Source organism: Oppia nitens, unplaced genomic scaffold, assembly GCF_028296485.1.
Source record: "Oppia nitens isolate AA-2021 unplaced genomic scaffold, nextdenovo-longstitch-racon4-pilon3 scaffold2_pilon_pilon_pilon, whole genome shotgun sequence".
Lineage (NCBI taxonomy): Eukaryota > Metazoa > Arthropoda > Arachnida > Sarcoptiformes > Oppiidae > Oppia > Oppia nitens.
Genome location: NW_026533210.1, coordinates 50,189 through 65,586, shown reverse-complemented (window position 1 = coordinate 65,586; position 15,398 = coordinate 50,189). Strand labels below are relative to the sequence as shown.

Here is a 15,398-nt window from a genome sequence, read left to right as displayed (position 1 = left end):
GTTTGGTTTTATTAAAATGTTGAACAAAAAAAAATATTTTTTTTAATAAAAAAAAGTTATCACTAAAAAATGTCTAATGACCAGGGTTTTAAAAATGGCAGGCATAAACAATAGATGCCAATTTTGCCAAATGCCTGCCCTGCGTCTGCCATGCCCTGGGCATCTATTTTCAGGTGGTGACACCTATAATTTTAATTTTATATTATTAATTTATTTATAAAACATTGTTTTTATAATATATTTGCTTGTATTTTTGTTTTGTATACCTTTAATTAAAAGGTAATATCAATGAAAATAAGTAAATTAATTGTAAATTTAATTAACACGTTAAAACACTAAATTACATTATTTTTATAAATATAGTAGCTTTTTAGCAATTTAAATTGGCAGGCAAATAAAATAGATGCCCAAAATGCCAGGCATTTATGGCATCTATATGGGCATTTCCAGGGCAGGCATTTATTTTCTTAAAACCCTGCTAATGACTTGAGTCTATATATAAGTCTATAGACACCAATATATCACTAACCAATCAGACAGGCGTTGATTTTACCTCTACATCTGACGTCACTTTATACACAATAAAGCTACACTAGCTTTGACAGTGCTAAGTATTAAAAAAAGAGTGGCCAACTAAACAAAATTAAACTACTGTAATATAAAATGAAAAATTTTATAAAGAAATAAATAAACATATATTAAGTAATGTAGATAACAACAATAATAAAACTATATATAAAATAATTGAAAATAACATTATTTTTATATTAAAACTTAAATAATATGCAAATAGTAAATATAAAAATAAAAATTACTTTTTTACATATAATTTAAATTATTCAAAAATAGTTTATAAAATATATGTATTAAATAATAAAATTTTATATGTTCTATTAATATGCCATCATAATGTCTATTTTTAACTATAAACAAAATTTAAAATATTTATTATCAGATCTTAAGTTAATTTTACTTTTCAATTATAAATAATTATGTAAATTGCATTTTTAAAAATACTTTTGTTATTTCTTAATAATTGTCAATTATTTTACTTTTAAACTAAATGATTTCTATAAAATTTTATAGTAAAATTTTTTAATTAATAATGATTTATTATCTTATTAACAATTATATATTTTAAATCTAATTTTAAGAAACGTAAATTAATGTTCTTTGATAAAAATGTGATTTTTTACAAAAATATCAAAAAACTTAAAAACTAAAATTAAAATATTAATATTTTTTAAAATAAATAAAATATTTGATTAAAATTACATTATATAATAAATTATAATTCAGCATCATAGTTTATTTAAAATTTAATAGAAATGATTTTTTCCGATTTTTATATTTTTTCTGATTTTTTTATTTTTTTTTATTTTAAAGGTAATGTTTTCCTATTATTGTTATAATAGTTATTAGATTTTTTTTAGATTATTATTATTAAAATTTGTATGTCTTTATTAATTTCTTAATAATTTTTTAATTATGATTACTATTTATTAATACAGTTTATTTTTTATTGGTTTTGGTAATGCTATTTTGTTTATGTCTAATTCAACGCTACCCTTACTATTACATGATATACTGATAGACACACAAAAAATAAGTTTTTAATCACTGTATGTATAATAAGTTTTAATAAATATTTTTTTTTTTTGATAAATAATTCATTGAATTGATATCACAATATTATAAACTAATAATAAAGACTTTATTTATTATAAAAATTTTTATTTATTATATTTATAGATAATATTTCACTTTGACTTATAAATTATATATTTAAAAAAAATGTTTTTATTTTATTAGTTAAAAAAAATGATATAAATATAATGGTTCATGGATAAATTTTGATAAAACAGAACAATATTTAGAAATAAATTTATAACAATTAAAAAAAATTATTATTATTTATTTATTAATTTAATTTAATAATAATATATAGTAAATGATGATGATAAAAATTTTTAATATATATATATATATATATATATAATTAGACATATATTGTAATATTATTATGATTTCATATCAGTAATAAAATTATAATATTAATAATGAAATTATTTATTTTTTAAAAAAATACAATCAAATGAAATAATTAGTTAATAATTAAAAGTTTTCTTTTATTATTATTATTATTACAATAATAAATAAATATATATATATATATAATGATAATGTTGTTGTCAATGGATGTGTTTCTTGTAGACACACACATTAATTCATCAATTGGTGGACCAATTGTTGTGATATAATAATATCGATCAATGAAAGAGTGGTATTAAAAAACTAATAATAATTTTTAGGTGACATTAAATTTTTTCTTCACTTCTTCCATCTCTTCAAACTTTTTGTCGGTGTTTAGCTGTTTGAACGCCTGTTTAGTAGTAAAATAATAATAATAATATTGTTTAATACTATTGGATCAACTAATTGATTGATTGATTGATTGATTGGTAGTTCAATAATAATAATAAAAAAATTGTTAAACACTATAACTACTAGTAATTTAGTAATGTTTAGACACATTATTATTATTATTATCTCAAACAACAAACAACAAAAAAATAACAGATAATTAATTTCAATCAATCAATCAATCAATTGGTGGCCAATAATAATAACATCATATAAACACTGATGATATCACCCGAAAAACAAAAATAAATACCCGATTGGTCTGATAGTAGAGTACAACCAGATATCTATTGCAGACATTAAACCCGGATAAGTGGTCGCAAGCATTCTTGGCGTCGAAGATATCTTCATAGACAACAAATGCCGTACCTTTTGTTTCCTGTGTATTACCGCTGATTGAATGAATGAGTGGCCAGACATAACAAAAAATAGACAATAAAAAAAAACATAAATTTAGTTAACAATCAATCAATCAGTTAATAGACCAATTGGTGGCCACGAAACTAGCGATCGGCCGACGGGACCGACCGACCGATCGATACACTTACAGTCTTATCTGACGAATGGCACCGAATTTGCCGAAAATATCGTACATTTCTTCGCCGGTAATCTTGTACGGCAAGTTTCGGACGTATAGTATACGATTGACTTCGGGCGGCAGCCGAACCTGTCGTCGGCCAGCGGCGGAGGCGTCGGTAGTGGACATGAAATAGGATAAAATAGAGGATCAAATTGATGGCCAACCCGTATCGGGTGGTGGCCAGTGATTTATGGCCACAACAAACTTACGTTAGACTTCTTTTGCAGCGCTTGCATAGCCATCTTTGTAATGGACGCACCGGTAGGTCAGTGAGAGGACTGTCCACTAAACGGTAATAATAATACGGGAGACTAATCGGCGGCTACTATACAGTGGTCAACAAAATAGTAATAATAATAAACAAAACGTGTGTCAAAACAAACAACACATACAACACTAGCGTATTGTTTGGAATACTAATAGTTAACACTATTTAATACATAAACTAAACGTTAAGCTAGTGTTGTACTGTTGTACTATTGCTATTATAATGTACAGGTTTTATGATACATGATATGCACTACATATCTTAAACACATAGATTACTATTCAATATAACAAACACACATATATTGTGTTTACTGTGTATGTGTGTGTATAGCTAAGCTCCGCCCACTCTATAGCGTTTAATGTTATAACATGTGTCCGATGTATGTATAGTACACTGAGTTTATATCTCTATCTATCTATATATGTGTGTAGATGTCGTTACGGGTTATATAAGTTAAATATATTTATTATTATTTAATATAATTTAATAATTATTTTCTATTTTTTAAAAATTTATTATATTTTTTTATATATACATCAAATTGTCCTAGATGATATTTATTTTTTAAATAACAATTTTGTTTTTTTTATAATTATCAATTTATTTATTTATTATTATTAATAGACAAATTTATTTTTTTAACTATAATTTCTAAACATTATTATTATTTATGTCATTTATGTTTAGCTAAAATTTAGGTTATGTTAAAATTAAAGTATTAAATAATGTAAAATTATCAGAAATTTTTTTTATGTTTTTAAAATGTTTATTATAAATTTTATCAATATAAAATAAATATTGTAAAATTATATTTTTTTGGATATGAATAATAATAATAAATGCTAATGTTATTAATTTTTAACTATTTAAAAAAAAAATTTGTTTAAAAATATACTATTTAAAAAAAATTATGCAATATTTAGATTAAAATTATTAATTAACTTTTTTATTTCTAGAAAATTTAACTAAAATAAAAAAACATTTAATTAATATATGGAATATACAGTAGAATATATATATACAGTACATTATATATACAGTATATACAATGTGGGGAAAATTTCTCGGGAATATTTCCTAAATATTTTTTTGAGAGAAAATTTTATATACATATAGATATACAACGCCTACCACAACAACAACAACAATATTATTAGGCGTGGTTCACATATTACGTTCGCACTTGAGGGGAGGGGGGGGGTTAGCTAAAGCGAACTTTTGCGAACGAGGGGTAGGGGAGGGGTAGAGACTTTAAGAACGTTCGCATTTAGATAATATCTTATTTCTTGTGGTGGGGGGGGAGGGGTAGCTGTTAAGGATAAGCGAACGTAATTATTTTTTTAAATGACTACATGCGAACAATTGCGAACATAGGGGGGAGGGAGGGGGTCTAGATTTCTTAAAAAGTGCGAACGTAATATGTGAACAACGCCTTATCAATATATACATTGCATTTTGTTTTGGCAAACACTGGTATACGCAATGTTATGTGTGTTAAGTGACAACAAAAATATATATAATTAGTTTTTTTTGTGTGAATTTTTTTTTTATAAGACAACCCAACACTTGGTATTTATTTATATATATATATAACATAACTGTTATGTCATATCATATATATATATATATGTGATATATATTTTGATCATACATTTGAATAACACATTTGTTTAGTATATATATATATTCCTATACTATATATATATATATATATATATATTTACAACACATTTGTGTTGAAAAATTTTTTTGAGATAAAATAAGTGTCTCATTGATGGATATAATAGATATAATACTCAAATACATTGTAGTTATGATAACTTGAAAAATATTTTTGTTGTATCATATGTTTTGTTGAAATGAAAATTTTTTTTTTTTTAGTTAATTAAATATTTGTCGTCAAATATATATATAAAAAATTTCAAAAAACTATTTTACAGTAAAAAATAAATACAAACAAACATATCATATGTGAACTAAAAAAATTTTTAGTTTTTTTGTGTAATAATTCAAAACTACTAAAAAAATAATAAAATAAATAAAACTTTTAATTAATAATAATATTTTACATTTAATTTTTTTCAATATTAAATAAATTCAACATCAATGTAACAAAAAAAGTTTATTATTTTTTTAAATAATTATTAACTAGATCATATTTATTATTATTATTTTTTTAAAAAAATAACCAAGTGCAATAATAATAATAATTATGTAATAAATATTTTTTTTAAACGCCTTAAATAAATAAACAATTTATTATTAATATTAACATTTAAAACAAAATAAATTGAAAAAATTTATTTATTTAAAAAAATAAAAACTAAAAATTAAATGTCATTCTTGAAGAAACTGATCCAAAAAAGCCAAACCAAAGATAACAACCTAACCATTGATGTCGACGACAACAATAGCAATGATTATATTAGACGTAAAGTCGATAAACGGCTAGTTTTGGTAATTATTTTATTATTATTTTCTCACTAAATATTTTAGACCTAAAAAAATAAAATAAAATAAAATTATTTGAAAATAAATATTTAAAAAATCTTATTACAAAATATTAACAAAAAAAAAGTTTTTCTATTTTTTAAATAACTATTTTTATATTTAGACAAAAAAAATTATTTGTAATAAAACAAAAAATCTTATTATAAGATATTAACAAAAAAAAGTTGTTATTATTTTTCATTATAAATATAACTATTTTTATATTAATCGGACTGATCTTCAACTACTACTACTCCTACTACTTGTACTTTACTGTATACTAATGATATGATAATGAACTACCAGAGCCAGTCAGACCCGGAGCCCATACTCGACCTAAACGGTTGCCAATTGGCTTGTATTACACCGACAATAATAACGACAATCAAAATCTATGGTAAAACTGATTGCCGTTTCGATGATAACCTATTGACCGAGTTTGGCGGCACCGGTAGCTTACAGTACATGTCCGCTGTCCGATCGTTACACTTGTCCAACAATCGTCTGGCCAGTATCGGCAAAAATATTGCTCAACTCAAACAGTTAAAAGTTTGTTAATTTTATTTTTTTTATTATTAAAAAATATATATTTTAATTATTTTTGAAAACAAAATTAAGCATGTTAATTTATATATGTATATTATTATTATTATTATTAGATATTTTTAATTTTTTATTATATAATGTAATTTTATTATTATTAAATTAATTAGCATGCTAAATAATTGTTTTTAAATGTTTTTTTCTATCTAACACTTTAATTTTAGTTATATATTTAAATACTATTTTTTTAGTGCAATTTATTATTATTTTTTTGTTTTAGTTTTAAAAAATCAATTGATAATTATTTCAATATATAATTACTATTACTACTAATTTTTTTATCAACAAATAAGTTATTTATTTAAGATTATTAAAAAAAATATTCATATTTTTCAATATGTTTTTTTGAATGAATTGATACCAAAAAATAAATAAATTATTTTTTTTAACATATATTTAAATAATTATTTTTTTTTGTCATTTTCATTATACAACTACCGGTACTACTAATAAAAAACAGGAACTATATCTAAGTCATAACCAGTTAAGCCAATTGCCCGATACATTGGCCGAACTAACGGCACTGAAAATACTGTCCATACGCGACAACCGTTTCGCTGAACTACCCGATTGTATTACCCGATTAGCGGGTCTGACTTGTCTGGACATTGGCGACAATCACCTACGGGAACTACCCGGGTCATTGTTACGGCTGAGGCAATTGAAATCGTTGCAATTGGACGGCTGTCCCATGGAATCGCCCGATCCCGGTGTCTGTCATCGGGGATTGCAGGCCATCCGTGCATATCTGGCCAACAACAACAAAATGCATAGTAATAGCAATGAACATATCGATTATTATGGTAACGGTAGTACCGGTGCTGATGATGATGACAATGATGACAACCTATTACTGCCATCACCTGATGATACCAATGGTAGTGATACTACAGATATAGTCGATTCAATAGACGTATGTTTTTATTATTATTTTTATTATTATTATTATCCATTATATTCATATATATATATATAAAGTTTTATTTAGTTTATTGGTGTCTATTATACTTATAATTAAATTTTATTTATATATCTATACAATACAACAAACAATAAAAACTTTTTCTAAAAGTTTTTTTTGTTAGATAAAAAAATAATTAGTAAATATATTGATATATTTTTTTTTAAAAAAAATAATAATAAAACTTTATTATTATTATTTTTTTTGTGATAGTCAATATACATGTACGATATTATTATTATTATTATTTTTATTTGTTTGCTATTGATTTTTTGTGTGTATAATATTTAAACGATAATATAAATTATATATATATATATATATACGGCATATAATAATAATTGCATACGAGTTATGATATTTAATGAAATTTAACTTTTAATAGCAATAAATTTATTATTATACAGTAATATACTGTATTTGCAATTTGCAATTTGCTATTTATTATTATTATTATTATTACTATTGTTATTATCATTATCATTAGTATTGTTATTATTATTATTTAGATGAATAAAAAAAATCGATATATATTGTATTAATAAATTATATTCAATACATTAAATATTAGTAAGTATACCAGTACCAATTACTAACTGATATATACTGTATATATATATATATAATTTTAATAATATATAAACTTAAAATTTATATTAGTGTGTGTGTAAAAACTCATTTATTATTAATTTTTATTATTATTTCATAATATAATTAAATATATATATATATATTATAAATATAGAAGTATTGAAATATTGCCTAACAATATAATTTTTAATCAATAATATTTATTTAATATATTTTTTGTTTAGTACAGTATATATACTGTATATACTATTTAGATACCATATATTAATAATTACCATATATTAATAATAGAAAAAAATAATCTATTTTTTAAAAAACTATATTAATTATTAAGTTATATATTTTTTTTGGCAAATTGAATGTAAATTATCAAATAAATCTACACTAATATTATAATACATAATATTATTATTAATATTATTAATACATTTATACTGTACTAACCAAAAGTATTGTTGTATTATATTATGTTTTTTTTGTTGGTTGAAATCTGATCCACAAAATCCCACTAAAAATAGTTATGAAATACAAAATTAAGTGACACTTTCAGTATAGTAGTAGTAGTAGTAGTAGTAGTAGTAGTAGTAGTAGTGATGAGTGAAATATAAAGATATATATATATACATTATATTAACATTTTCTATACATAGTTTGCTATTATTATAATTATTATCATTATATATATATATATATAAGTTATATATATATATTAAATATAGTTGTAATATATTTTAATTTATTTATAATTTTTGTTTTATTTTTTTTAAAACTAAAATCAATTATTTGTTGGCAAACATAACTATTAGTATAGTATTATTATAAAACTTACTATGAAATGGAGCGCATCCTTAATAAATAAATATAAATATATTAAAAATAATTTATTTATATTTATTTTGTTAAAAAAAGTGTTTCAATCAGCACTGGATTAGTGCTATATTTATAGACTAAAACCCCGACACAACTTTCCCCAACAAAAAAAAATAAATATCTATTTTTTTAGATAGAGAGAGAAAGAGAGAGAGAGAGAGAGAGAGAGAGAGAAAGAGAGAGAGAGAGAGAAAGAAAGAGAGAGAGAGAGAGAGAGGATATTAGACACTATACTTAAGTTATTTATTTTGTTATCTTTACTAAATTTTTTGAGTTTTTTTTTAAAAAGTTGTTTAACTTATATAAGTGACAAAATGTGTATTAAATAACACATGTATTATATAACACAAACACATATGTGTGTTAACTAATGTATACAAAAAAAAATTTGTTACAAAATATATGTATATAAAAATAAATACATGTTTATAGCAAATATAATATATATATAATATTTGCATATTTATAAAAAAAAATTATAATCAAATACTAATTTTTTTTTATAAATAAATAAATAAATTATTAAGCAAGCATGCATACTTAATTTTTTTGTTAAAATAAATTATACTAATTTTTTTATAATTATTTTTTTTGATATTAATAATTACAATTTTTTTGTTGTCGAAAAATATTAATAATATTTATGATACTATTTTTTATTTTTCTATTATTATTATTATTTGAAAAATAATTTTTATAAATTATTATAAATTATATATTAGATATTTACACAATAATTATTATCACAATTATTATTATTATTGTATATATATTTTTCACATTATATTTTAATTATTTTTTTTAAATTATATTTGCACTCAATATATATATATATATATATACTAAATCATAGGCTCAATCACCAATCGATTACAAAAATTATCACATTTTAAAGGCACGTATTATTAATAATTAATTAATAATAATATAAAATCAATGCAATTATTAGATAATTTTTTATATATAAAAAAAATTATAATAAAACTTTTATCTAAAATATTTCTATATAATAATAATAATATTTATTTTGTTGTGTAAAATAAACTTTTTTTAGGACCAAAAGAAAAAAGCATTACTCGATTGGGAAAAACAATTTCATACCAATATTGAGACTAACGGTGCTCTGGGAGGCGGTAGTGGTGTCAGTGCCGGTGTCGGTGGTACTACCGATCAGTACATTACCGACAAAAAGCGTGGACTGTTATCCCAGTTATGGTTAGACGATAGGCAACGATCGGCTGATATTCATAGCCGCCAGCGCCAGAAGGACAGGGATCGCCAGTCGCTATTGAATAGTATATGTGAGCGTATGTATCCCACATAATGTATTTAATTAGCTAATTAAATAATTATAAATTAATTAAGCTAGGTGAAAAAATACTTTTAAAAATTAATTTTTAAAAAAATCAACAAAAAAAGTTTAGTTTACTTATTGATATAACAAAAAAGTTATAATTTTTAAAATAAATTGTTTGTTATTTATTTTTTTCAAATTTAATAATATATATATAGATATAAATGTGTTATTAATTTATAGAATTTTTTTTTGCTATAAATTATATTTTTCTGAATATATTTTTTACATTTATATATAAAATTAATTTTTTGTTAGTTTAAACATTATTTAAAATGTGAAATCAGTTTTGATAGTCAAATATTATTAAACAAAAAATTTTTTGGGGGGGTTATATTAGTTAAAAATTTAAAAATAATTATAAAAATAATTTTTTAATTATAATTTAATTAGTTGACAGACATTCCAAACAATTGTTGGACAGTTTGAACAATTGGGAGGACAGACACCGCAATCAATTGGATGCCATGGAAAGGGATGAACGACAACTAATGGATCATATGTTGAGATACGATAGCGAAATAGTGGTCAAAAAGGGTACAATATTGTTGGCAATGGAGGAAATGTTGCTCAGAGAGTCCAAGGCATTGGCACTGACCGATGAACTTCGGGAATATAATCAAACGGAACGACGCAAACATATCGGTGAACAGGTATGTGTAAAAAATTAATGGACAGGTAGTTACTGGTAGTGGTAGTGTTAGTGGTAGTGGTGGTAGTGGTGGTAGTGGTGGTAGTGGTGGTAGTGGTGGTAGTGGTGGTAGTGGTGGTAGTGGTGGTAGTGGTGGTAGTGGTGGTAGTGGTGGTAGTGGTGGTAGTGGTGGTAGTGGTGGTAGTGGTGGTAGTGGTGTTTACTTATTAAAAAAATTATAAATATTTAAAAAACAAATAATTTTTTTATAGTATAGTCATTAAAACTAATTATTATTAAAAATATAAAGTATTTATTTTTTTTATTTAAAAAAATTTGATACTAAATTAGAATTACCCCGGTTAAATAGGAATTATATTTTTAAAAAAAAAATTATGGTATAGTTATTAAAACCATTTAGTATTATTAAAAATATACAATAAGTTTATTGTATTTATTAATATATATTTTTATAATTTAAAAATTAGAAGTATTTAAAAAAATAATAATTTTTTTAGTGGTATAGTCATTAAAACTAATTATTATTAAATTAACAATAAATTTATTGTATAATATATTGTATTTATTTTTTTATTTAAAAAAAATTGATACTAAATTTATTTACTATTAAGCTATTTTTAAAAAATAATATTTACTAAAATTATTTTTATAGTTTTTACTAAAATTTTGTTGGGATTTTACAGTTTATAATCTTAATAAAAGTTATCATTAGTTAATAATTTATTTATATATAGAGTATTACTATAAACCAAAAATTTTATTTATTTTATGATTTTAAAAAAAAAATAATTATTTAAATAAGTAAGATATCATTTGTTCAAGCTCAATTAAAATTGTATTTTTATATTTATTATATCCATATAATACTACATTATTAAAGATTTACAGTTTATTTATAATTTTTTAAACAAAACAACTATAAAGAAAATTTTAATAAAATAAAATATTAAACATAAATTAATTAATAATTATTATTATAGTTAATTAAATATATATATATAAATAACTAAACTAATACTTAAAAAATATAACATAATATTTAATAATTATATCATCAATTGTTATCCAAAAAAAATTTTAAACAAAAATTTCAATTATTATAAAACTATAGTTTTACTATAATTATGATTTAAATAGTTTATAATAATTTTACATTAATTTTATTTTTTTTTTAATAAATAATAATTAAAAACAATTATAATTACGATATTAAATTAAAAAATATTTTTATATATATATAAAAATGTTAGTCTAGTATTACCGGTACTAATAATAATTGCTAATTATTTTAAAAATAAGTACACTATATATGATATTACAGTTTAATAATTATTTTTTTTAATAACATTATATATATATAAAAAAAATATTTTGTTTAATAAAATTTAAAAAATAAAACTAAATTTTTAAATATTTTTTTGTTTTTAATTTTAAGGAACATTTACAACGCCAGGCATTTGAAGCCCTCCAACACTCCCGGGACTACCGTAGCCGACAGTTGACCGCACAGATAGCCGTAGTCGAACAGGAATTGCTACAGTTGACCACTGCCGAGATGGCCAAAAAAGATGACCGATTGGACACGATATTGACGGATATTGGCCAACAAAGGCGCCAATTGGCCGCAGTTTTAGCTAAATTGTTGGCACAGAAGCGGGCGAGAGATCAACAGTTAAGGGATCGGGTGTTGGAAATCGAGAGAAGACGGTTCGAGTCGACAACGACGGGTGTATCGGAGGCCACGGCGTCGGCGGCGGCCAATGACCAGGAGTTTTGGTTACGACAATACCAGTGCCTAATGGAAAGACAGCCGTTTAGCGTACAGATGAAACAGTTGAACATCGGTGGCTGCGACGATAGGTTAGTCCAATTGTTGACGACTGTCCACTCGGATTGCGATCGTATCGGCGATTTTGTTACACTATTCGCGGATATAACGTACGACCGATTGTACGGCATGTCGGCCGAAGATATACTCGCGCTGGGCGTCAATGACTACGATTTGTGTCAATTGATTCGGGATAAGTTAGACGAGTTAGGAATATCATGTACTACCGGTGCCGCTGATATGGCTACCGGTCAGCCATCGGCACCAGTAGTTGACGATTTGTTGTCGGCCAGCGAACTATTGATAGAACCGACAGCACCGACTGAATCCGACTTAACTGTCGGTACTGTCGGCGCCGATAAGACCCTGTCATCGATAGGACAGTTGGCTAATGTCAAGATCTGGCGCCAGACTGAATGTGTTATATGTTTTGAACTAATGGTATGTTATTTGTTTAGACAATTGGGTGAAGGGATGGGGTTTTGTGTGTGTATGTGTGTGTATGTGTGTGTGTATGTGTGTGTATGTGTGTGTATGTGTGTGTATGTGTGTGTATGTGTGTGTATGTGTGTGTATGTGTGTGTATGTGTGTGTATGTGTGTGTATGTGTGTGTGTGTATGTCTGTGTATGTGTGTATATGTGTGTGTATGTGTGTGTAAGTGTGTGTATGTGTGTGTATGTGTGTGTGTATGTGTGTGTATGTGTGTGTATGTGTGTGTATGTGTGTGTATGTGTGTGTATGTGTGTGTATATGTGTGTATGTATGTGTGTGTGTATGTGTGTGTATGTGTGTGTATGTGTGTGTATGTGTGTGTATGTGTGTGTATGTGTGTGTATGTGTGTGTATATGTGTGTATGTATGTGTGTGTGTGTATGTGTGTGTGTATGTGTGTGTGTGTTTGTATGTATTATATGTGTGTGTTTAGATAACTGTTCAAAATAGGGATAACCCGGATTAAATAATTTAATTTTGTTTATTATAGTAAAAAACTAGTGTTAGAAATAAATAAATAAATCATTAATTATTTTTATCATTAATTTTTCCAAACAATTTCTAACAATTTTTTTTGGTAACCATTATTAGTTTTAAATATTTTTTTTTTAGCAAATACTGTATTACTAATAATTATTATAATTAAAAACTTAAAATTATTTTTTAACAAAATAATTTTATAAAATACAAATTTAGTTTTAAAATAGTTTAATTATTTATTTAAATTAATATATATACAATAGTAGTTGATGAATACAAAAAATAACCTGTATTAATTTTATTTAAAAAAACAATATTTAGTAATATAATTAATTTTTTTTTTATAAAATCATGATCAGCAATACTCTAATTTTAATAATTTAACTAAATTATAAAAATTATTATTAAAAGTACTTAAATTAAAGTTTTACAGTTTTTAATAATTATAATAATAATAATAATTTTATTAAATATTATTACTAAAGTTAAAAAATAAATTAAACATAAAATAACATTTTTATTACATTATACTAATAGTAAATATTTTTTTTAATTAAAATTATTTTTGTTTTAAATATTAAAATATTATATTTAAGATTAAATTAAAATTATAATTATAATTATTTATCTATTTTTTTCCTACATTTAATTACTAATATACTAATAGTAAATATTTTTTTATTTATTTATAATATTTTTAATTTATTTTTGTTATTGTTAAAAATAAATCTATTTATTATAATATTATAATTATAATTATATATTTATTTATTTATTAATTTTTTTCCTACAATTTACAGTGCAATGTGGTATTCCTGCCCTGTGGTCATGTATGTTCATGTAATACCTGTGCTCTATTGGTGTCTACCTGTCCATTGTGTCGGGTGTTTATCGATGACAAATTGAATGTCAATTTCTAAAAAAAAAATATTAATTATTTTTTTCAAGAAAAAAATAATAACAATAATACAATTTACAATAAAAAAAAATATTTTTATGACTCAATAATTATTTATGCATTTTTAATATATACAGTATATATATTTTTGTGATTATTATAATTAATTAATTAATTAATATATCTATTAATTTATAGTTTTTAAAAAAAATAATGATTATATAATATCTAACATATCACATAATTTATAAACTATATACACAATTATTATTATTAGTATTATTATTATAAATATATTATCATATTGTGGTTATAATATTAATAATATATATTAGTATAAAATTTTTAATATGATATATAAAGTTTAGATATTTTTTGTTTTGTTTTTTTTTGAAACATAAATTGCAATATTTTACTTTATTATTGTATATATATAAAAAAAATTTGTATAAAATATATATATATTTGTTTGTTTGTTTGAAAAACGATTAATTTATAAAAATAAAAATAATTATAACAAAAAATGAATTCATTTAAATTATTAATATTTTTTTAAAAACAAGATTAAAATAATTACTTTTTAATTAATTAATTAATTTAGTTATAATATAAAACTATAATATAATATTATATCACATAAAATTAAAAATTAATTAATAAAACAAATTGAACTGTCTAATAGTTTAAAATTAGGTATCAATAAATGACACTGGTTAATGTTTTTTATTTTATTACAGTTTTTTAAACAAACATAAATATTAATAATTTAAACTACTAATAATAATAATAAACTAATAATAATAATAAACTAATAATAATAATAAACTAATAATAATAATAAACTAATAATAATTTCAATATAATAATTAATATTGTACATAACTAACTTTAGAAACAAATTT

At 22.5% G+C, this 15,398-nt stretch overlaps 2 protein-coding genes across 2 annotated transcripts; one reads left to right on the top strand and one right to left on the bottom strand.

Moving 5' to 3' along the window:
* Positions 1 to 2,186: 2,186 nt before the first annotated feature.
* Positions 2,187 to 3,472, bottom strand: LOC128955308 (splicing factor 3B subunit 6-like). Its single transcript, XM_054300970.1, has 4 exons — positions 3,214 to 3,472; positions 2,973 to 3,091; positions 2,678 to 2,816; positions 2,187 to 2,383 (listed from the first exon to the last, which is right to left on the bottom strand). The coding sequence occupies exons 1-4, from the start codon at positions 3,244 to 3,246 to the stop codon at positions 2,309 to 2,311; spliced, it is 366 nt and encodes a 121-aa protein (XP_054156945.1). The 5' UTR covers positions 3,247 to 3,472; the 3' UTR covers positions 2,187 to 2,308.
* A 2,134-nt stretch (positions 3,473 to 5,606) lies between these two features.
* Positions 5,607 to 14,518, top strand: LOC128954962 (E3 ubiquitin-protein ligase LRSAM1-like). The gene is made up of 8 exons (XM_054300582.1): positions 5,607 to 5,732; positions 6,072 to 6,314; positions 6,829 to 7,281; positions 9,644 to 9,685; positions 9,845 to 10,097; positions 10,538 to 10,797; positions 12,232 to 13,065; positions 14,399 to 14,518. Exons 1-8 carry the CDS (start codon positions 5,610 to 5,612, stop codon positions 14,516 to 14,518), a joined length of 2,328 nt encoding a protein of 775 aa, XP_054156557.1. The 5' UTR covers positions 5,607 to 5,609.
* The last annotated feature ends 880 nt before the right edge of the window (positions 14,519 to 15,398 follow it).

Bases quoted from the DNA above. Each gene is read 5' to 3' on its own strand.
- LOC128955308 (XM_054300970.1), bottom strand. From the start codon at position 3,246: ATGGCTATGCAAGCGCTGCAAAAGAAGTCTAAC. The intron at 3,092-3,213 runs GTAAGTTTGTTG...GGCCGACGACAG, and splicing joins CGCTGCAAAAGAAGTCTAAC to GTTCGGCTGCCGCCCGAAGT. The intron at 2,384-2,677 runs GTATTTATTTTT...ACTACTAAACAG, and splicing joins TCTACTATCAGACCAATCGG to GCGTTCAAACAGCTAAACAC.
- LOC128954962 (XM_054300582.1), top strand. From the start codon at position 5,610: ATGTCATTCTTGAAGAAACTGATCCAAAAAAGCCAAACCAAAGATAAC. The intron at 7,282-9,643 runs GTATGTTTTTAT...ACTAAATCATAG, and splicing joins ATATAGTCGATTCAATAGAC to GCTCAATCACCAATCGATTA. The intron at 10,798-12,231 runs GTATGTGTAAAA...TTTAATTTTAAG, and splicing joins GCAAACATATCGGTGAACAG to GAACATTTACAACGCCAGGC.